The following is a 23,859-nucleotide window of genomic DNA, read 5'->3' as shown; positions in this document are numbered from 1 at the left end:
CTCTGATGAGGGGAAAGGGGCAGTGGGCTTGCTGTTTTGGTACTGGTACTTCCAACAGAAGATGGAATCAAAAGGAAGAGTAACACTTGATTCTTCAACCTTGGGCTTTTTAGCAAATGTCCCCTTACCATGCAGGGAACATTGGGCACCACATCCCTTCCAGTCTCTGGGTATGTTTCTCCATCAGACTTTCAAACCTGGGCTCTTTGGTTGAGAAGGAAAAGGTTCAGGAAGTTGGTGGGATCTTAAGAGTCACAGGGTGTCTGAATGGTGGGGGCTTCTGTGATAATATTCTTTTGTGGCTCTCCTTTCTGGGCCCTCTGCCCATCTCTTCTCAGCCTCAGGCTGCATGAGGCAACTGGGTAGTTCAAAGGAGATAGTGTAGGTAAAACATTTGACAAGTGTTGTTGAACTGTCAATAGTTTGTTATTATTATTGAAGGGCCCTTAGAACAGAGAATGTTGAGCTGGGAGGGCTCTTGGAACACACAGTGTCAGGGCTGGGAAAAGCATTACAACATAGAAGGTGTTAGAACTAGGGGAAGCTTAGAACACAAAATATATCAGAGCCAAGTGGTAGCTTAGGACACAGAATATCTGAGCCAGGGAATATTAAGAATACAGAAGGACCTTGAAGATAATGTACTCTAACACTCTTCTCTTCTGACTTTTTTTTAAGAGACTGGGAAGCTGAAGGCCAGGAGGTGGAAAGTTCAAGATAATATGTATTTGATGGCAGAGCTGGGACTAGGACCTAGGCAATGTCTTTCTTTGAGAACACACTTAAAAAAAATTGTATTAGTCTTTCTTTGTAGTCTAAGCCACTTCTGTCTGTTATCATTTAATGGGACCACCATTTATTGCTAAGCTTGATGCTTGGACAGATGGAAGACTCCCCCCCAGGTTCCTTGCCTTGTCACTTAACAGGTCAAAGTCAAGTCTATTGTTGGGGTTAAGAATAAGGAAATTACAGAGGAAAACAGAATGATAATAACTAGGATTCAAACTTTAATGTTTGTAAGCATTTCACATATCATCCCGTTTGACTCTTAACAATACCCTTGTGAGATAGGTGATATTATCTCCATTTTATAGATGAGGAAATTGAATGTGAGGATGGTTAAGTGACTTGTAGAAAGCTATCCAGCTAGTAAGGATATGAGGCAAGCTTGGAACTCAGGTCTTCCTGACTCTAGGCCCAATGTTCTATCCACCATCTCTTGCTGCCTTGAAAATGAGAATTTAAATTATTGAACTTCAGAGCTGGCAGAGACCTCAGCAGGCATCTAATCTAGTCCATACCTGAGTAGGAATCCCTTCTACAAACTACTTTACACATGGACATCCAGACTTAACTCAAAGGCCTTTAGAGTTGGGGGTGGGTGGGTGTTGAGGGAGAACTGATTTCATGTTTGTTGAGCTGTGATAGATTTTGGAAGTTTTCCCTTTCCTAAATCTGTGTCTATAAGTTCTCATTCCTAGTTCTGCCCTCTAGAGCTAAGCAGAACACCACATCTCTTTTTCCAGCCCTTTAAATACTTGAAGGCAAAGGAGATCATACCTTCTCCAGACCTTCTCTTCTCCAGACTAATGTCTTTCTTAAAATGTGGCAACCAGAATTGGTATTTCATATTCTTTGTTCTGGAGATAGGATAATGGAACTATCTCATAATTTAGCCTAACATCTCTTTAGTTCATTTTAAAAAAATTTGGCTTTTTTCCTGTTTATTTTAATAGTTTATAATTTTTTAATTTTTCAATTTTAAAACAAGTATTTCTACCTTCCCCCAGTGGTGCAATTTTTTTTCTTTTTTTTTTAAATTATATACTTAATAACCATAGCACTACCAAAAAACATTTAACTAAACAAGGGAATAAAAAAATTATGTGCAGAACCACAAACTCCACATTGTTTACAATTTGTTTAAAAATATGTAGATTATATATGTGTGCTAATATAAACATCCTTCGCTTTTGAGTTCCCTTTGGGTTATATTTTGATATTTTTTTCTCTGAGCAAATTTCTTAAAAGCTGTTTATAGATAGCTACATGATCCAGCAAGACAAATTCCTACATCAGTCATGTCTGAACATGGATGGGATGGCCCTTTCTGCATTTTTAAGTTCACCTCTGTGTCAGGAGGTGAGTGGTGCATTTCATCTTCAGTCTTTTGGATTCTGATTTCACCTTTAGGTTGCTCAGAATTTTAAAGTTTTCCAAAGTGATTTTTCTCCATGATATTATTGTAGGAGTAGAAAATGATCTCCTACTTCTCTTCCTTCTTTGATCTGAATTTGTTCATAAAGCTCTTTTGGCTCTCATGTCACACCATCTACTCTTTAAGCTTAAGGTGCACCCAAACTACAAGATCGTTCTTAAGAGGAATTAATTATGGAGAGAGTGGTGGGCCTGGAGTTAGGAAGACTACTCTTCCTGAGTTCAAATCTATCCTTGGACACTTACTAGCTGTGTGACCCTGGGCAAGTCACTTCACCCTGTATCCCTTAGTTTCCTTGCCTAAAAAATGAACTGGAAAAGGAAATGGCAAACCACTTCACCATCTTTACCAAGAAAACCCCAAATGGGGTCACAAAGTATCAATAGGACTGAAGAAAGATTGAACAACAATTCACCTAAATTCCAAGATTGTTTTTCATAGTAACCGTTGTCTATTCAAATCTTCTTCATCTTGTACTTAGATGGGTAGTTATTTGGACCCAAGTATAGGATTTGATGTTTATCCTTATCTGATTCATCATATTAGATTTTGGCTATCATTCTACTTTTTTTGAGACCCTCTGGAATCCTAACACTGGCCATCCATGTTTTGATTTCAACCTACTTTCATGTTATCTGCAGATTTGACAAGTGGCCCATCTGTGCTTTACTCCACTTACTGATAAAAAAAATTATGCAGTTAATTGTGTAGAGAGCACTGTACTTGAGATTTCACTCCTATGTAATCAATAATAATAACAATAATGTCAAGTATCTACTACTATGTGTTAGGCACTGTGCTAAGTGCTTTACAAATATTATCTTATTTGATCTCACAACCACCCTGGGAGTTGGTTCTGTTACTATTCCCATTTTATAGTTGAGGAAACAGGGGGAAACAGAAGTTAAATGGTTAAAATATTGACCAAACTCATACTGATTTTCAATAATTGCCATTACCCTTTCCTAAATTAGGTTCCCATTATTTAAAATAATCTAGCCTAAGAGACAGCTAGGTGGCACAGAAGATAGAGCCTGGTGTCAGGAGGACCTTGGTTCAAATCTGGCTTCAAGTATTTACTAGCTCTGTGACTCTGGGCAAGTCACTTAACCTCTAGTGCTCTTTTGTCTTGGAACTGATACTAAGATAGAAAATAAAGTTTTAAAAAAAAGAGGTAGTGAGTACCCTCTTTCTGGAAGACTTAGGCAGAAATTGGTTGTGTATACAATAAAGGGAAATTATTTTTCAAATATTTTTTTGGTCAGATGACTTTGGAGAGCCCTTGATTTTGTGAAATCAAGGCTCAGAAGGATGAAGTAATTTATTTAAGGGCATGAAGTAGTAGATAGCAAAAACCAGAATTTGAACCCAGACTTTCCAATTCCAAATCCAGCAGACCATTCTTTCTACTCTATCTTGCCTCTAACAAGCATTACCCTTTTCTTGGGAGTCCTTTGTCTCCTGGAACCTCTCTGGCTCTCCTATTGCTGTCTTCTTGCCATTTTACCTGTCTCCGGTCAGCAAACTCACTAAAGTACCCTGTATAGATCAGAACTACCTGGATGTCCTGGAGAAGGGGACAGAGAAGGATATGAGATGAGGGGTAGAATCCTGCTCCCCACTGTGCTTTTCCTGGTAAGGCAAACTCTCATGTACTAGACTCTTAAACATTAAACTTTTTTTTTTCCAATTACATGTAGAAGCAATTTCTGACAATTGTTTTCCAACATTTTGTGATTCAGATTCTCTCCCTCTCTTTATTTTCCCATCTCCCTGAGGTGGTGAATAGTCTGATACAGGTTATACCAGTGCTTTCATGCAATATATATTTCCATAATATATTTCTATATTGTTCATATGTGACAGAAGGCACATATCACACATGCAATTAAAAAAACTCATGAAGAAAATAAAGTGGAAGATGACATGCTTTGTTCTGTAGTCAGACTCCAACATTTCCTTCTTGGGCTATGAATAGCATTTTTCATCATGAGCCCCTTGTAGATATCTTGGAACCTTGTTTTTCTGATTATACTTTAGCCGTTCATAGTTGATCATCATATAGTAGTTCTATTACTATATGTAATTTTTTTTAGATCTGGTATGGCTAGGTCTCCTTCATTTTTTTCATTCATTTCCTTATTTTTGACCTTTTGTTCTTCCAGATTAATTTTGTTATTATTATTTCTAGCTCTATGAAATAGTTTTGGGGTAGTTTGATTGGTAAGGTGGTAGACAGGTAAATTAATTTAGGTAGGATTATAATTTTTATTATATTGGCTTGGCCTATCCATGAGCAATTAATATTTGTCCAGTTGTTTAGGTCTGACTTTATTTGTGTGAAAAATGTTCTGTAATTGTGTTCATATAGTTGCTGGGTTTGGTGTTTTTGTTAGTTATGTCCCAAAGTATTTTATATCATCTATAGTTATTTTGAATGGAATTTCCTTTTCTGTCTCTTTCTTTTGGACTTTGTTGGTGGCAAATAGAAATGTTGATGAATGTAGGTTTATTTTGTATCTTAAATCTTTACTAAAGTTGTTAATTCTTTTAGTTTTTGGTTAATTCTCTGGAGTTTTCTATGTATACCATTAAATCATCTGGGAAGAGTGATACTTTATTTCCTCATTGCCTATTCTAATTCCTTCTATTTCTTTTTCTGCTTATATTACTATAGCTAGCATTTCTGATACAGTATTAAATAGTAGTGGTGATAATAGGCAGCCTTGCTTTACCCCTGATCTTTTTGGGAAGGCTTTTAGTTTATCCTCATTACAGATAATACTTACTGCTGGTTTTAGTTAAATGCTTTCTATCACTTTAAGGAAAACTCCAACTTATTCCAATATTTTCTGCTTTTTTAAAAGGAATGTGCATTTTGTCAAAAGCTTTTTCTACATCTTTTGAGATAATCATATGGTTTCTGTTGTTTTTTAAATTGATATGGTCAATTTTGCTGATAATTTTTCTAATATTGAAGCATTCCTGATATAAAACCCATATAGTGAAGGTATATATTTCTTATGATTTAATGCTGTAATCTCTTTGTTAGTATTTTATTTAAAATGTTTGCATCATTGTTCATCAGGAAGATTGGTCTATAGTTTTCTTTCTGTTTTAGCTCTTCCTGGTTTGGATATCATTACCATATTTATGTCATAAAAACTGCTAAGATTCCTTATTCCTTTATTTTTCCATATAGTTTATGTAGTATAGGAGTTAATTGTTGAAATGTTTGATAGAATTCACTTGTGAATTCATCTGGCCTTTTTTTAAAAACTCTTACCCTCTATCTTAGAATCAATATTAAGTATTAGTTCCAAAGCAGAAAAAGCAGTAAGGACCAGGCAATTGGGGCTATGTGTGTTTAATATTGATATTGTTTTATTGTCTATGATGCCTTTTATTAAGATGTAATTTCTTTCCTTATCTCTTTTGATTAGATCAGTTTTTACCGTTGCTTTATCTGAGATCATTATTGCTACCTCTGCTTTTTTTACTTTAATTGAAGTACAGTAGATTCTGTTCCAGCCCCTTACTTTTACTCTGTGTGTCTCCCTACTTTAAATGTGTTTCTTGTAGACAGCATATTGTGGGATTCTAGTTTTTAATTTACTTTGTTGTTTTTTTCCATTTTATGGGTAAGTTCATCCTATTCACATTCACATTTATGATTATTTTATTTTTCTTTCCATCTTATTTTTGCTGTTAATCTTTTTCTTTTCTTTTACCCTTTCATTCTTCATAGATGTTTTGCTTCCAATAAGACTTCTTCTAATTTTTCCTCATTTTTGTCTATTCCCCCTTCTCTTATTCCTCTTTCTCTCCTACTTCTCAACAGGTTACAGTAAGTTTCTCTGACTGACTGACTGAATGTAGGTGTTATTCCCACTCTGAGCTAATTCCAATGAGAGTACGTTTCAAGTATTCCCTGCCGCCCCACTCCATCTTCTCCATTGTATTGACTTGTATGTACTTCATGAAAGATTGCTTACCTCCTTTTAGCTCTTCCTTTCTATTCTTCCCATGTATTCCTCCTTCCCATTTCTTGATTTAAAATTTTTTTTGGATATCAGTCCATCTGTGAACTTATTCCCTTCCTTCTTTCTACATATACTCCTTTTCATTGCCCTAGTATTGATAAAGTTCTTAAGTATTTTAAATACCTTAGGATATCTCAAGTACTTTAAGTATCTCAATCATCACCTTACCAAGTATGAAGGTATCAATTCAACTTTATTGAAACCTTTAAGTTTTCACTTTATCTTGATATGCTGCTCTTGAGTGTCAAATTTATTCACTGAATTTTCTTTTCAGCTCTGTTTTTGGGTCAGGAAAATCTGAAATTCCTCTATTTCATTAAACATCATTTTTTTCCCCTGGAGGATTATGCTCAGTTTTACTGAATATGAAATTCTTGGTTGTATTCCTAGATCTTTTGCCTTTTGGAATATTATATTCCATGCCTTCTGGTTCTTAACTGTAGAAGTTACAAGGTCTCGTAATCCTGACTGTGACTCCATAATATTTGAATTGTCTCCTTATAGCTGCTTGTAGTACTTTTTCCTTGGCCTGGGCATTCTGGAATTTGGTTATAATAGTCCTGTGGGATATTTTATTTTGGGGTCTCTTTCAAGGGGTGATCAATGGATTCTTTCAATTTCTCTTTTTCTCTCTTGTTCGAGGATGTCAAGGTGGTTTTCCTTGATGATTTCTGATATGATGGGCAGGGTCTTTTTTTGATTGTGGCTTTCAGGTATTTTGATGATTCTTAGATTATTTCTCCTGGATCTGTTTTTTGGGTCAGTTATTTTTCCAGTGAGGTATTTCAGATTTTCTTCCATTTTTTCATTCTTTTGATTTTGTTTTATTGTTTTTTGATATCTTTGGGATTCATTAGCTTCTATTTATGCAATTCTAATTTTTAGGGAATTGTTTTCTTCCTTGAATTTTTATATTTCCTTTTCTGTTTGTCCAGTCCTACTCTTTAAGGAGTTGTTTTCTTCAGTGGCATTTCCATTTGCTTCATTCTAGTCTTCAGGGAATTGTTTTCTTCAGTATGTTTTTGTGCCTTCATTTCCTTTTGGCCCATTCTAGTTTTTAGAGAGTTGATTTCTAAAATGAATTTTTCCCCAGTTGAATTTTTCTGTCAGTTCTCTTATGTTATGATTAAAAATGAGGATGATGGCTGAGATTAGAAGGGAAAATAGTATTTTAATAAAAGCCATGTTGATAGAGATCAATTGACCACGTGCCTGTAAGGAACCTATTCCAACATCACCTCAGCCATTACCTTTCCTCTCTCTGAGTGCTCAGGTAGCTAAAGAGGAAGTTCCAAGTCACTCCCCCTATTTTAAAACAGTCCCTCACCTTGAATACATAATCCAAAACAGGAAACCCATGAAACCCGTTGGACCACGGGAAATGTAGTTTTAAGGACCCCCACAGGTCCACAGAAGTTTGTCAAACACTATATTGAGGTTCAATCCTTCCAAATAGAATGCCAGGTGATTTTAACTAACACATTACCCCCCTGTGATCCTTTGGGAGATAAATCTCCCCAATGGATCAGGAAAATATAATCAAATTAGAGTTTACAATAATTTAGAGATAAAAGGGAGAAAGAACAAAACCAATGTTCAGTACATTGACAAAAAACCATTAAGGGGGCAGTCCCCCTTTCTGGCATAAACTGTCCATTCAAAATAAATGCATCCAATTCGTTCAACCCCCATAGTTCAGGTCAACTGCGCCCCAAAGTTCAAATTTTGGTCTTCATGATCCAGTGAAGGCTCTTCAGGCATCTTTTGGTGCCTTCACCAAACAGATTCATCATCTGGATTCTGGGGGGATGGTACAATCCTTATCCTGAAATTACTCTCAAAGAATTTAAACTTTACATTATAGATTACAAAATATACATTTTCTTCTGAGAATTAACATTACCCCCCTGAGGTTACTTCTAAAGGAGTAAAAATTGACTTGCAATATAGATTATAGTTCAGACATTATGATTATAAAAACTTAACACACACCCCCCTGAGGAAGATTTTAACTAACACATTACTCCCCTGAAAAGGTCAGCCAAGGATGCATGGCTAAGTGAGTCACGGGGGTGCATGAAATCAATTGGCAAAAGAAATAATAAAAAAAAATAAAAAGAATAAAGTTCAAAAAAAGGAGAAAAAAATTAACTTGTGAATGAAACGTAAAATGTGCAAAAATGTAGGGAAAATAAACTTAGGCCTTTGAATAAAGGCCTAATTAAACTGATTTAAGCAGTTTGCAATCACCCATTCAGGGCCAGGACCCAAGGGAAAGGTCTCTCTCTGATCTGATCTGCCATCAACCTTTCAGGGAAGTGAGCCAAATAAATAACCAATCTTAGGTGCTGGCCTAGGAATTTTAGTCGAGGGGACCCACGTCCTCCAAAGTTTTAGAAAAGCCTGGGACTCCAGGACTCAAACCCCAATTTCCAAGCCCTAAAATATTGGCATAGAACTCCTGCAATTCATGCAGATTCTCAGTCAAATCTCTGTAACCATATGGCTCGGCAATTCTCCTGGAATCATAGAGGCATTAAATCACAATCCCATAGTCTCAAGGCTCTTCAGGTGTTTGCATTAAGCTTATATCACTGTAAAATAAAAAGGATAAATAATGATTATATATGTACTTCCAGTACAAGATGAGAAAAGGAAAAATCAATTACTCTAATTAAAAAAAAAGTTTTAAAAATCATATATATATAGCTTAGAACTAGAAGGGTTTTGTTACCCAAAAATGAGATTTTCTGTGAAAGAAAGTGGATTTTACAAAATAGCAGATTCACAATGCACATTCAAATAGAGTACCATATTTCTAAGAACATATTTTAAAACAATAAACAATGATGTTAAAAAAATCATATACTTGTTACAACTTGTAAACCTTGACTAAGAGTTTCTCAACAAATTCTGTTACTGCTTCCATTTAAAAATCTGATATTAAAAAACCTTCTGGTCTAAATTATCCTCAAGAATTCTAGATCCTTCTGACAAAAGAGGCTAAAACATAGACTAATATCAAAAAAATATATAAGACAACAATTCTTCACAATAAAATATATAAAGCTTATCCTTTAAGACAACAATTCTTTAAAATAAATACATAAAAGCCTTATCATTTATACAGAAGGGTACTAGGCATCTAAAGTAAATTTTTAAAAGACCTCTCATAAAATTACAATTTAAATCTCAAGGCAGGCACCAAACTCTCCAAGGATGAACACAATTAAGGCGATTTATAACTTTAAAATGTGTAACTTTCAAATGGTACGAGAACATAGCATTGTTTTGTTTGTTTGTTTTTTGATTATAGTAAAAATGAAACCTGAAATAAATTAGGAAATATAATAGAGTACCAGATAACAAGCTGGTCAAAAAACCTCTTCTACCAGTTCTAATAGATTTTTCTCATTATTTGGGAGTTACAACAAAATCACAAACAGAATTAATCTAGCAGCCACAAACTTCATTAACTTAAAATGATTCAGTGCAACAGGAAAATCAACGAAATAAGCAAGATTAATTTACAAAACTAATTAGCAAAATACAGTAAGATACAGTCTCTTTAAAAGTCATTCAGTTCTGAAAGTTTTTTTTTTAATAATCAGTCTTTGTTCTCAGTTCAAAGTTCTGAGCAGGTATGGGGTGAAATTTCTTCCCCTAAGTTCAGTTTTTAATAATTGAAAAAGTTTGAATAGGCCATGCGCCAGATAGTAATCACTAGTTCAAGGTTTAGACATTTCCATCCATGTGGGATCATGGGCTCAGGGCTAGAGAAAGGCTTAGGTCAGTTTTTCAGAAAATCTCACGTGTAGAGCCTGTGGGGGTGGGGGGGGTGCCTAAATTAGGTCTTTAGAGAAACACGTGGAGGGCTAGAATGCAGGCCATTACCAAGAGAGGGGAGGTAGTGGGGACAATACCAAATCCTAAGCAGTAGCCGCAGAAGTCTCCAAAGATCTCAGCAAAAGCAGCAGCCAGGGGCCATCGCTGTTGGGGCTCCGGGTTCTGGGCTCAGAACAGGACTAGCAGCACCAGCGAGTCTGCTCTGGTGAGTCAGGAAAAGGTGTGGAGATCACAGGCAGGCTTGTAGTGTGACAGGAAGCGGCAGGAATGGAGTCAGGAGATCAGTGGCAGGCTTGGCAGGGATGTGAGGCAGCAGTAAAATCGGCAAAGATCACAGGCACTGGGCTCCGGCATTTTGGTTTTAAAGCCAAAAGCCAGAATCGGCTGACCTGACCGCCCAAGGTGGTTTGAGCTGGACTGGCTGGCTGAGTCCCGTCTGAGGCAAAAACATGCTGTTGCTTTTAGCAAAAGCATAGCGAGGAAAGCCACTTTCCTTTTTTAAGAAATTGCCCAAAAAAGCTGAGCAAGACGGCCAAAAAACAGGCATGGTTCTCTTTAGGCTATCTAAAAAATTTAGGGTTTGAATTTTGACCTTCTGGTTTGCCAAACTGTTATGATTAAAAATGAGGATGATGGCTGAGATTAGAAGGGAAAATAGTATTTTAATAAAAGCCATGCTGATAGAGATAAACTGACCACATGCCTGTAAGGAAACTATTCCAACATCACCTCAGCCATTACCTTTCCTCTCTCTGAGTGCTCAGGTAGCTAAAGAGGAAGTTCCAAGTCACTCCCCCTATTTTAAAACAGTCCCTCACCTTGAATACGTAATCCAAAACAGGAAACCCATGAAACCCATTGGACCACGGGAAATGTAGTTTTAAGGACCCCCACAGGTCCACAGAAGTTTGTCAAACACTATATTGAGGTTCAGTCCTTCCAAATAGAACCCCAGGTGATTTTAACTAACACACTTATTATTTTATTTTTTAGCTTTTAAAATTCTTCCAGGGTTCTTTTGTGCCTGACATTCTTTCATAGTTTCCTTTGAGGCCTCACATGTTTCCTTTTTGGTATTGCTATCCATTTCTGAGTTCATATTTTGATTTTCCCTGATACTGGAGTAACTTTCTATGATCAAGTCTTTTCTTTGTCTCATTTTTCTAGTTATTTTTTCCCCTCTGCTACCTTTTCTATCTGTTGAGGTTCTTCTCTGCTCCTGGAGTAGAGGGAGTACTGTTCCAAGCTTGCAGAATATTTTTCTCTGGTATTTTGGATGGGCCCAACTACCTTTGTTTTCCACAATGTGTCTGTTGAGGAGGTGTCTCTCTTTACTTGCTGTGATGAAGCTTGTAGCTATTTTGTCCAGCTAGATTCTACTTTTCCTGTTGCCAGTTCCCCTGTTGTGTCATGAACTGGGCTGATCCCCTGCTCTGTTGCTTTACTTCTTCTGGCCACAAAGAAGTGTGTTTTTTTCATGCCTGCTCTACCTTTGCTACCCTTGCTTCAAGTAGGGTTCATTGCCACTCTGCCATTTTGTTTCTCCAACCCCATAGCAGCATATTGGACTAGTCTGAGTTCTACTAGTTCCCACAATTGCTGGGCTCCCTGGGCTATTTTCTCTTCTTACCACAGGAGATGCATTCCTCCTTCTTTTCTTTGTTTTGATGTGATCTATTTTCTGAGTGGAGGGTCCAAGTGAGCAAAGCATTCTTTACTCTGTCATCTTAGCTCCTGCATACAACTCATTTTGTAGGCTCTTAAAAATGTTTATTGCTTGATTGTAAAAGTGGAAGGAATGTTGAATTGGGATCAGGCAAGCACTGCATCTGAATCTGGGCTTGGACACTTACTTTGCAAGTCCTATAACCTTGGAGCCTCAGTTTCCCCCATATGTAAAATGGGCATAAATTTTTGTACTACCTACTTTATCAAATTATTATATATAGAAAGCTCTTTGAAAACCTTAATGCACCATGGAAATGAGAGCAACTGGAATAACTTACATTTTTCTTTTTCTTTTTCAAAAAATATTTTCTTTTTTTACAATTACATGTAAAAAGTTTTTAATATTCATTTAAAAAATTTTTAGTTCCAAATTTTCTTCTTCCCTTCCTCCCTCCTCTTCTCCTCCTTGAGATGGCAAACAATTTGATATTGGTTATACATGTAGCACAAGAATTATTATCCCCATTTTGTAGAAGAGGAAACAGGCCTGTAGAGGAAAATTGACTTGTCCAAGGTCACAAGTTGGGTAAATGGCAGAGATGGGATTTGCTTCTTTCCCTTCTGACTCAAGGTCAGAGCCTTCCCCATTCCCCCGCCTTGCTTTCTCTAGGCTCGAGTTGGTGATTTGACTAAAGGGAACTTGTTTATAAATGTGTTCCTGTCTTCTCTTAGTTGTGGGCAGGTGATGAATGGTTGTAAGAATGTGTTGGCCAAGAAAGACCCTGATGGTGTTGGGGAAGTCTGCTTCTGGGGCCGCCACGTCTTCATGGGCTACCTGGACATGGAAGACAAGACGATGGAGGCTATTGATGAATTCGGCTGGCTCCATTCTGGGGATCTTGGGAAACTGGATGCCCTTGGCTTCCTTTACATCACAGGCAGGATCAAAGGTAACCCATGGGAGGGAGGGAAAGAAGGAAAAAAGAAGGGACAGAAAGAGGGAAGGATGGAGGGGGGGGGAATGAAGAGAAGAAGGAAGTAAGGAAAGATAGAAGGGAAGGAAGAGGAAGGAAGGAGAAGGAAGGATTGATGGATGGAAGAAAGTAAATATTAACCTCCTACTATATACCAGGCACTGTGCTAAGCATTTTATAGATATTTACTTTTATCCCTTTGCCAACTCTGGGCCCCCCATATCTGTGAGGGACATTTTCCGAGATCTACCGCAGATGACTGAAACTATAGATATAAATGCATACCAACTAATCCTGTATGTAAAAGTAGTTTAATTTATGATAATAAAGTTCAATTGTTAAACACAGTAAGATATTATTAACATTAAATACAGTAATAATAAAGAACATTGTACATTATTATACAGTGTGGTATTCTTTTGGGGTCCTCAAGGGGGACTAGCACTCTAGTGTGAGGCCTTACTGAGCTCTTTTCAGGGCTGGCTCCAAGAAGCTATAGCATGGCCAGAAGCCACAGCCCAATAAACCATCTCCACAGATGAACTAAACCAGGCAATGGATGGGTCAGGCCACAAAACTATTGGCAAGTTAGGTGGAGTGTCTACCCCAAACATGTTAAGACTTCCCTCGGTGGAATGAGTGGATGAGAACTATTTATTCCAATAGCCATAAAGGTGGCTGAAGCAGGTACTATGGAGTACTTAGAGCTTGATCAGACATCCAAGATGCCACTGTCATCCACTGTCCCTAGCCATCACCTGTCATCTTTATGTCTTGCCACTGGACTTTGATGACTCTGGAAGAGAGAATGGGGCCGATAACTGTGCAACCTGCCTCACTTTAAATCCATTTTTTTCCTTTGGTTTCAAAAATGAGGAAACGGAGGCAGACAAAGGTTAAGTGATTTACTCAGAGTCACACAGCTTAGGAAATGCCTCTGAGATCACATCTGAACTTGGGTATTCCTGACTCTAGGCCCACCTGGCTGCTCCTATGCTCAAATCCAACATTAGCCAATTATTAGCTGTGTGAGCCTGGGCAAGTCATTTAACCTCTGTTTTCTTCAGTTTCTAACCTGTAAAATGAGGTTAATAATAGCACCTACCTCCCAGGATTGTGAGGAACAAATAAAATATTTGTAAAGCACTTAGCACAAGGCTGGCACATAGTAGATGCTATATAAATGTTAGCTATTTATGATGATGATGATGATGATGATGATGATGATGATGAATATTATGGTTCCTGATTTTGATCTAAGTTCAATTTTGTGCAGCAGATGTTTCTTTTGTCCTTTTTAACTTGATCCTGGACTTCTTGATATTGGAAGAAAACTCACTGCTTTTTTCTAGAGCTCATCATTACTGCTGGAGGGGAAAATATTGCTCCTGTCCCCATTGAGGACTTGGTCAAGGAGAAGATACCAATCATCAGCTATGCCATGTTGGTGGGGGACAAAGCCAAATTTCTCAGCATGCTCTTAACCCTTAAGGTAACTTTGACTGTAGGGCATGGGGATTTTAGGGCACTGGGACCCAAGATGGAAATCCCACAGTCTCTGGCTCCCAAAATGGATTTCTTTTGAGGACATTTAGGGTAATTTCAGGAGCAAGAGGGAGAATGGCCATTGGTATCTCTTTCTTCAACAGTGCCAGATCAACCTAGACACAGGTGAACCTGAAGATGAGCTTACACCTGAAGTCATAGATTTTTGCCGGAAATTGGGCAGCTCTTCAAGAAAAGTGTCAGACATTGTAGGTGGCAGAGATCAACTTGTTTATGCCGCCATTGAGAAGGGCATTGCAGCTGTCAACAGAGAGGCCGTCTCCAATGCCCAGAAGATCCAAAAGTGGATGATATTAAGAAAAGACTTCTCCATCTTTGGTGGGGAGCTGGGTAAGCAAAGGCTGTATGGGATTCTTTGGGCCAGGTATGGAGTGGGGTGTGAAGAGGGCATAGGAGAAGGGATGTGGATTTCGGGGGATATTTCGGTTGGATAAGCTTCCTAAAACTTAGGCAAGCCCAAGTACTCTAAATAGCCCCTTAACTGGGCATTGACTTCTTCCATTCTTTCCTTGTGGCTGGGCCAATATCCTCCTTGGGACCTGAGATTCTAGCATAGCTATGCCTAGAGTAGTGAGGATGTGTGGGTATAGGGAAAGGCCTTCACCCTCCTTACCCCCAACAAACACAAAACACTTGGGGTCACAGCTCTAAAGCTAGAAGTGACCTCGGAATCACATCCTCTATAGTGTTCTCATTTTAGAGTTGAAACTGAGCATTGGGAAGGTGAAGGTCTCTTGACTATAAAGCAAGGGTTCATTACCTTTTTTGTGTCCTGGATCCTTTTGGTAGTTTGAAAGCTTATCTATCAATCCCTTTTCAGAATCACATTTGTACAAGCACAATATAAAATACATATGATTACAAAGGGAACCAATTCTTTTGAAATATGTTTTCAGAAAATTAAAAAAAAAAAGTTCCTAGACTCCGGATTAGGAAATTTTGCTCTTGAGTCATTTATTACCCTTTCCATTATAGCATGGGTGAATGAAAGATTCCTTTTCCTTAACTAATCCAATCAGTCTCCCCTTTCACCTACATCCCCCCCCTTTTCTGCCTTAGGAAAGGGGACCACATATTTACCAAGCCCCTTAAGATTACTCACTGCTTCTCTCATCCCCTGTAGTCATTATCTTTCTTTATAGGACACTTCAACATTTATACAAGCATCTTCTCCACCAGCAAAGAGGGAAGGCAGGTAGAGGTTTTTTATGCCTCCATTTCATAGATTAGGAAGAGCCAGGATTGGGATCTGAGTCTCCTGACTCCCAAGTCTTGCCATCTGACCTGGAGGGTTATGAGACCCTGTTCCAAGGCATCTTTTCCTGGCCCCAAATCTGACTTTCCCTAGCAGCAATTTCCACTTCACCTCAGTGGGGGAAAAGCCTAGTATGTCTAACTTTTCTCTCGTAGGTCCCACCACAAAACTGAAGAGGCCCATGGTGTCCAAAATGTACGAACGAGAGATCCAGAGCTTCTACCAATAGATTCAGGCCAACTGGCGGGGGGCTGCCCATCACTGTAACATCAAATTTTTTCAGCTTGGTAGGCTGTGCAATGAACATTTCCAATCCTACAGACTGGCACTGATGAGTCTCTGTCCATGTGCCCATCTGTGGGACATCCTTCTCTGAGAGTGAATGAAGAGAGTTTTCTTATTTGTATACAATCCATTATATCTCTGGGTGCTTAGTCCTCCATGTGGTCTGAGTAACTTCCTTGAGCTTGAGAATCTGGGCTTTGGGCAGGTGGATCCAGGTACCTCCACCCTTCCCCACTTTCTTTCCATGGGGAGATCTTGGGTTAGAGACTGTCCAATTCATTTATTTTTTACCAAAGTTTTTCAGCATTGGATGTCAAATACCTTGTCTGCCTGCATCCAGTAAGGAGAGGGTAGGGATATGGGTATGGGCCTCTCTTGTATTGAGTACACTAAACACACAAACTTCCTTTTCCAGCATTCTCAGGGCACATCTAGGGGAAGAAGGGAGGTCATAGCATCCCAAAAGGTAAACAGGAATCCCTCCTCCTCCCCTCTCTTCTCACTCTTACCAGCTCAATGAGTGATCCTTTCAGATTCTTGGTAGGTAGCAGTCAGTAGGCTACAATTTGCAGAACTGATATCCTTATGGGTGACTCAGCCCCTCTGCCTCTTCCTGGTCCTTGCTCAGATAGGAGCCATGGTAAATCAGACCAGCCTTATTTTATCAGTGAGACAGCTGAGCCAGGGATCATAAACTGGCGAATCCATGAATTGGTAGCTGATTACAATTATTGCCCCATCCCATAGACTCTTGTCTCCATAATATAACCCCACTGTACAGTTCAGGGATTTTACTCCCTACCTGGAATCCACCAAACATAAAGTGGAGTGTGGAATAAGGGGCCATTTCAGGGATGTAAGCTGGTGGGATTGCTAGGTATGGGTGCTTGTGTACAGGTTACATTTTTTACATAGAATCTTAGATTTAGAGTTAAAAGAGATTTGATGATCAATCATTTTATAGATAAGGCAAAACTAGAGACCAGAAAAAGTCATTTGTCCAAAGGTGACGAACATAAGTGACAGATATGAAATTCCAACTTGGGCTTTTAGGCTGCAAAGATGCTGCTTCTTTCCCACTGCCCTTCTTAAGTAGGGCATCAGTTCTCCATTCCACACTTTGGATGCCGACTAGCTATGTTCAACTGTGAAATGATGGGGTTGAACTAGACAGCATCTAGCTTTTGACTTACAGCCCCCATTTTATGATCAGGAAAGTTTGATGAGGTCCAACCAACTCCTAATTAGATGTTGATGAAATTTTTGAAAAGGAAGTTGTGGGGCACAGCTAGATGGCTCAGTGGATTGAGAGCCAAGACTAGAGACAGAAGATCCTAGATTCAAATGTGGCCTCAAATGTGGACTTCCTAGTTGGGCAACCCTGGACAAGACCCTTACCACTTTCCTTTCTGCTTTGAAATCAATACACAGTGTTGATTCTGAAACAGAAGGTAAGGGTTTAAAAAAAAAAAAAGAATTGAAGTTGTGGCTAGGTTTATCTGCCTGTTAAAAGCAGCAGAAGCCCACAGAAATCCCCAGCCTTTCCTTTGTAGCTATAGTAAGTGAATATTATAACAGCTGTGATTGCTAACATCTTTAGAAGGTTTGATGGCTTGTAAAGAATTGTCTTATTTGATTTCCCATTTTATAGATGAGGCAACTAAAGCAGGGACATATAGCAAGTATCTGAGGCTAGATTTGAATTCAGGTATTCTCACCTCTGTGTGATTAGGATTTGTACCCCAGGACTCTCTCCCAGCATCCCACTTTCTCACATTATGTCCTTACGTTTTGGAGATAAAGTTTTTGTGTGACCCCACTCTGCTCTTTTCTCTCGGAAACGTGGCTGTGGAGGTTGGGTGAGAGTGAGGCAGGAGAATTTTACCCTTGTGTTCTTTACTTAGGCTTTCTAATTTTGTTTCTTTTATTTCTTCTACTTCAAGTGATTATTAATAAATATTATAAAATATTATGCTTGGAGTTATTGGATATTAATTCAAACCTTTCATTTCTGGCAAGCCACAAAGAGATAGAATCCTTGTTCATCTTTTAAGATAGCTTTTGAGTAAAGATAGGAAGTAGATTATTTTGAAAAAGAAAAAAACACGTTTCCTCTCTGCTACTGCCCTTTCACCCTCCCCCTCTGCGGGACTCTTTTTGGTGGGGACCCACCCATGGGAGGAGCCAAGCCTTCAGCTGCCTGTCCTCCCATCGCCATTTCTGCTGTCCGCAAGCTACTGCAGTTCATGCTGTCACTCCCCTCGCTCCCGCCGCAGCCTACCCACCATTGCTGTTTGCCCGAAGGTCTGAGAGCTGTTTGGAAGCACCTTCTTTTTCCTGCCAGAAGGGTGAGATCCAAATCCTTTGGGCTACCCCTCCCTATAACCATGTGGGTCTCAAACCTGTGTTTACAGCTTTTTAGCAGGGGAACATAGCGTGAAGCAGCCTTTCCATGCTATTCACCCCAACTCCAGCCTGGCTAACCCAGGGAGGCTTCCATGCTCCTGGCTGTAGGGGTGGGGACTGAAGTGTCCCAGGGCCATTGGCTTTATTCCTTGGTGGGGGAGAGGGGGAAGGAAGAAAGGTTACTCTTCCAAACCTCTTAACTTTACTCCTAGCCAGTACATACTAGGCTAGTGCTACCTATGACTAGGAAGTAGATTTGCAAGCATGGCCTACTCTATGAAAGAGCAGTGCATTACCAAAGTTTTAGGATGTCTTTTCTTCCTACTGTTCCTGGATGCACTTGTCCTTGCTATTAGCTTGAGTAATCCTGAGATTCAGGGGGAGATTCATCTTCCTTTACCCCCTTGCCATTTGGCCTGCCCAGCCTGTGCAACACATCCAATATGGGGTTCATCCACACTGTGCCCAGTGTGGGTATGGGGAACCAGAGATGTGACTAAAGGAATCTAAACGGATGATGATACTGGGGAGGGGAAGGAACTTTAAAGATCTGGAGGTGAATTTTAAGACTTTTCAGACTCCATTGTTTTATTGATGTTAACTATTTCAGTTTGTTCCCCTCCAAATAGTGAAGAAGTCTCTTTAACACAGCTATCAGAATTGGAGAAAAGGACTCTTGAATTCAGTGCCTATATCCTGTTACATATATTACATTTGCTGATTGTTTGCTTTAAGATTTAATTTTGTTTTTTAAGTTTATATATTAACTTCATCTATAATATTCTGTTACATTATGTCACTTTCTGTTACTATGCTTTGGCTATTAGCTATATATTCTGTTGCATTGTTTTTATTTGTACTGTCCTATGCTTGGACTAGAGAAAATACCATTATAAAAGACCATAAACAACTTGGACAAACCTTTTGTGGCAAAACCATAGATCCTTATGGATCCTGGGTTTGTCACCAGATCCATTGAGGTCACATGTTGCCTTAATGGCCTTTTGTTCCTTTTTGCCTTTGTTAATTGTCACATAGATGATGATGGATGGACTTCATCAAATTGGTTACAACCTGTATACAATCTTTGGAGAATTTAATGTGCTAAAAATCTCAATTGATTTTAAGGGGTCTTCAGAAGTGATTTTCAGATATCTTAGGAGCATCATTACCTCTGACTGATCATTTGCCTACCTTTGACTTGTGTGTAACAAGAGGTAAGGGTTCATTTAGTAGTTGAAGTGCAGTAGCATTGTTGTATTCCCAACCTCTGCACTTATAAAAATGTAATGGATGAGATATCAGAAGAGATTTTCACTATTGTGTTCCTTGTCTCCACATTGCAATGGATGGGGCATATAAATACATGCCTTTTATGGCTGTTACAGTCTCATACCAGAGGAGAGAAGTTTCCCAAACCAAGAGGCTTAGTTACCCCATGATGGGTTATAATCTCATTCAGGAGGTGGGTAGGTTTTCCCAGGGGGCTTTGTAACCCTTCCACTTACTCTACCCTTCCACCAGAATGATCTAGATTCTTGGTGACATTTTAGACCCACAAGGTTTTCATTAGCAGTACAGAGATTTTTTTTTCTGGTTTCTCCTGCCACATTTTGGAATGATGGAAGTAATAGACTTTATTAGAAATATTTTCACCAAGGTTGAAAGATTGACTAGATCTGAAGAACTTCTAATAAGTATCCATGAGCTTCAAAGGTTTTTAAAAATTTGACACAACAACTCATGTGAATCCTAATGATAGCAGATTTGTTTGCTGTTGTCATTAACTGGGCTCTTGTGATTTGGTGCTTTTTTGAATATGCATTAATTGCTGTACTACTGTTTTAAAAAGCTGTTACTTCATGAAAATCATGTGCACTTATACTGTGGATCATGGTCAAGTTAAAAAGCAAATGGATCTCATTTTTGAGTGAGAAACCTCTGTATTGTGCCTCTCTTTGGCTAACAGTGTGTCACTGATTGTGAACTATATATTTTTTATTTTTAAAAAATTTGTTTTTCCTTGTATGTGCAATAGAATACTTGAGTTTTCTTTTTTCTCTCATTTTTTGTATTTGAAGCACGTTACCAGTGTTAATTTTTTTTTTCACTAAGATAAGTTTAAAATGCCCCAATGTCAGTGCATACCCAAAAGGTTTAGACTATGGAAACCTGCCATTGATTGTTAAATATTATGTGATTTTGATTAATGATCGTGTCTGATTCCAGGAGAAGGGAGCACAAAAGAGCCACTGCACATTGTCAAGGAGCACAAAGTTAACCTGCACATTGCCAAGGAGCACAAGGTCAAGGAAACCAACCAATCTTGGTGGGATTAATGAGATTCTGCACCAAGACTGGGGACTTGAACTTATTTTGGGGTTCGAGGAAGCGACTAATTGACAACATCAGACACAGAATTTCCCCATGCCAGAGCCAGAGCCAGACTTCTACCAAGTACTTCAGTTTGGCTGCCGTTTTGGTTCCCCTATCCCTGAGAGCAAAGGTAAAATCAGACCAGGGAATGATATTTCCGTTTTTGCTTCAAAAATCTAGTCCTCTCTCTTTCATAGTGTGGCAATTTTCTACATTGGCTGCTGATTGGGTAAGTGCATAATTGCTACCAAAGGCTTGTGGGACATAAATCACTTTAATTGGGCCCTGATTCTAGGACCTGTTATAGGTTTATTTTTCCTTCCTTTGAATTTTTACACATGATACTTTGATATTTTATTTTCATCCAGAAGTCACTTTTTCTCTTTTATTTGAATTTTTTATGTTTTTTATTTTCTTTTGACAGTTGATTTCATATGCCTCATAATTCAGTTATGTATCCCTGGGTGATCCGTGTGTTGGTCAACATCCTCCTCAGGGGGGATTGTATTATTGTCCTATAATGCAAAGTTTAAATTCTTTTGAGAGTAATTTTAGGATAAGAAGAAACTTGCTACCTCCCTGAATCAAGAAAGTAAACTGTTTGGAAAAGGCGCCATGAAGATGCCTGCAGAAACCACACACTCCACCAAAAGATCCAGAATGAACTTTGGGATGTAGTGAAATTGAACAGTGGGTGGTTGAATGCATTTATTTTTAATGTATACACTTATGCCAAAGGAGACTGCCCTCTTATTGGCTTTTTGTCAATGCACCTAACATTGGTTTTGTTCTCTCTTTTATTTACCTTTTATCCCCAAATTATTGTAATTTCCCCTTAGAAAATTCAATGTTGTATGTACCTCTAGTTAGATATCTTTAGAGATTTAAGTTGGTTAAGTGTACTGATTCATTGGGGAAACTAGGCATGTAAATCTGGGAGATTCCTATTTGCTCATTTCCCAATGGAATCACAGTGGGGATTGTGTAATTAGGATTTGTACCCCAGGACTCTCTCTCTCAGCATCCCACTTTTGTTCTCATATTACATCCTTATGTTTTGGAGATAAAGTTTTTGTGTGAACCCACCACACTCTTTTCTCCCAGAAATGTGACTGTAGAGGTTGGGTGAGAGTGAGGCAGGAGAATTTTACCCACATGTTCTTTACTTAGGCTTTCTAATTTTGTTTCTTTTATTTCTTCTACTTCAAATGATATTAATAAATCTTATAAAATATTATACTTGGAGTTTGGGGATATTAATTTAAATCTTACACCTCTCAGGTATAGCACTGTCCACTCTGTACTAGACCTGGTAAGTGCATCCATACCCTTTGTGAAAGCCTGGATCCAGCAGATTGGAATACCTTGCTGAGCAAAAGGCCTCTGGCTTTTGAGAGGTTCAGTGAGTGATACCAGATAACAGATGGCTTGGCAGAGGACTTGGTCATTTTGGAGGGATCTTGCCAGAAGACAAAGCTGGTGTGTAATTAGAATCTGCTCCCCCAGGACTCTCTCCCAGCATTCCATGTTCCTTCTCACTTTATGTGCTAACATAGGAAGTATATAAATTTTGTGTAATCCCACCTCCCTCTTCCTGTGATCACAGCTGTGGAAGCTGGCTTTGGGCCAGGTAGGAGAAGTTATTCACATGGTCTTATTTTTATTAGATAATTAGGTTTTTATATTTCTATTTCCTTTTTATTCCTTCTACTTTGTGATTATTAATAAACTTTATAAAGTTAATACTTGGAGTTATTGGATATTAATTTAAATCTTACATGTGGTGACAGAAGTCTGGAGTTTAGAACTCTAAGTTGTAGAGCATATTTTAAAGACAGATTAGTTTAAAAAGCCTTCTCCCACTACTGCTGCTGTTGTTGCTATTGCTGCCTGCCATGTTTGACTGGCTAGGGGTCCTTGCAAACCATTTTCTGCACAGAGGCTGAGGTATAAATCCCTCTTTCCCTTGCATTGCTAACACCTGAGTGCTTGCTGCTGCCTTGGAAGTCCAGGTGTTTCTCTTGGGCAATATAGTTAGCCTCCTAAAGGCTTTTACCTGAGGAAACACTTCCACCCTCTTAACTCCCTGCCCTTGTGGCACTGGAAGCAAATGTCTTCCTGGCTTTTTTTACCCCTGGGGGAGGGGAAGGAAGGTTACTCTTCCAAACCTCTTAACTTTACTCCTAGCCAGTACATACTAGGCTAGTGTCACCTATAAACAGGAAGTAGATTTGCAAGCATGGCCTACTCTATGAAAGAGCAGCGCATTATCAAAGTTTTAGGATGTCTTTTCTTCCTACTGTTCCTGGATGTACTTGTTCTTGCTATTAGCTTGAGTAATCCTGAGATTCAGGGGGGAGATTCATCTCCCTTTACCTCCTTGCCATTTTGGCCTGCCCAGTCTCTACAACACATCCAATATGGGGCTCATCCACACTATGCCCAGTGCAGGTATGGGAAACTCCAGAGATGTGACCAAAGGAATCTGGAGGGGAAGGAAGTCTGGAGGTGAATTTTTAAACCTTTTTAGACTCCATTGTTTTATTGATGTTAACTGTTCCAGTTTGTTCCCCTCCAAATAGTGAAGAAGTCTCTTTAACACAGCTATCAGAATTGGAGAAAAGGACTCTTGAATTCAGTGCCTGTATCCTATTACATATATTGTATTTGCTGATTGTTTGCTTTAAGACTGAATTTTTTAAGTTTACATATTAATTTCATTTATAATATTCTGTTACATCATGTCACTTTCTGTTACTGTGTTTTGGCTATTAGCTATATATTCTTTTGCACTGTTTTTATTTGTACTGTCCTATGTTTGGACTGGAGAAAATACCATTTTAAAAGTCCATAAACAACTTAGACAAACTCTTTTCTTTGGCAAAACCATAGGTCCTTATGAATGCTGGGGTTGTCACCAGATCCATTGAGGTCACATGTTGCCTTAATGACCTTTTGTTCCTTTTTGCCTTTGTTAATTGTCACATAGATGATGATGGATGGACTCCATCAAACTGGTTACAACTTGTTTACAACCTTTGGTTTTAACAGTTCTTCAGAAGTGATTTTTAGATATCCAGTAGCACCACCACTTCTGACTGATCATTTGCCTACCTTTGAGTTGTTTGTAACAAGAAGTAAAGGGTCCATTTAGTAGTTGAAGTGAAGTGCAGTAGCACTATTGTATTCCCCACCTCTCCATTTATAAAAATATAATGGATG

The 23,859-nt window shown here is 38.6% G+C and overlaps 2 protein-coding genes across 2 annotated transcripts in view; both read left to right on the top strand.

The window, feature by feature from the left end:
• The window catches only part of LOC123232121 (long-chain-fatty-acid--CoA ligase ACSBG2-like), a 50,016-nt gene extending 34,217 nt beyond the window's left edge, over positions 1-15,799 (top strand). The window contains exons 10-13 of the mRNA XM_044658479.1: positions 12,508-12,725; positions 14,102-14,241; positions 14,399-14,645; positions 15,726-15,799. Coding sequence (XP_044514414.1) covers positions 12,508-12,725; positions 14,102-14,241; positions 14,399-14,645; positions 15,726-15,799 — 679 coding nt within the window. The remainder of the gene's footprint in view (positions 1-12,507; positions 12,726-14,101; positions 14,242-14,398; positions 14,646-15,725) is intronic.
• Positions 15,800-18,029: 2,230 nt separating this feature from the next.
• The window catches only part of LOC123256635 (long-chain-fatty-acid--CoA ligase ACSBG2-like), a 100,776-nt gene continuing 94,946 nt past the window's right edge, over positions 18,030-23,859 (top strand). Inside the window, exon 1 of the mRNA XM_044685225.1 lies at positions 18,030-18,159. Coding sequence (XP_044541160.1) covers positions 18,030-18,159 — 130 coding nt within the window. The remainder of the gene's footprint in view (positions 18,160-23,859) is intronic.

The sequence above is a fragment of the Gracilinanus agilis genome, chromosome 1, assembly GCF_016433145.1.
Source record: "Gracilinanus agilis isolate LMUSP501 chromosome 1, AgileGrace, whole genome shotgun sequence".
NCBI classification, from domain to species: Eukaryota; Metazoa; Chordata; class Mammalia; order Didelphimorphia; family Didelphidae; genus Gracilinanus; species Gracilinanus agilis.
This window is presented reverse-complemented; position numbering and strand designations above follow the sequence as displayed.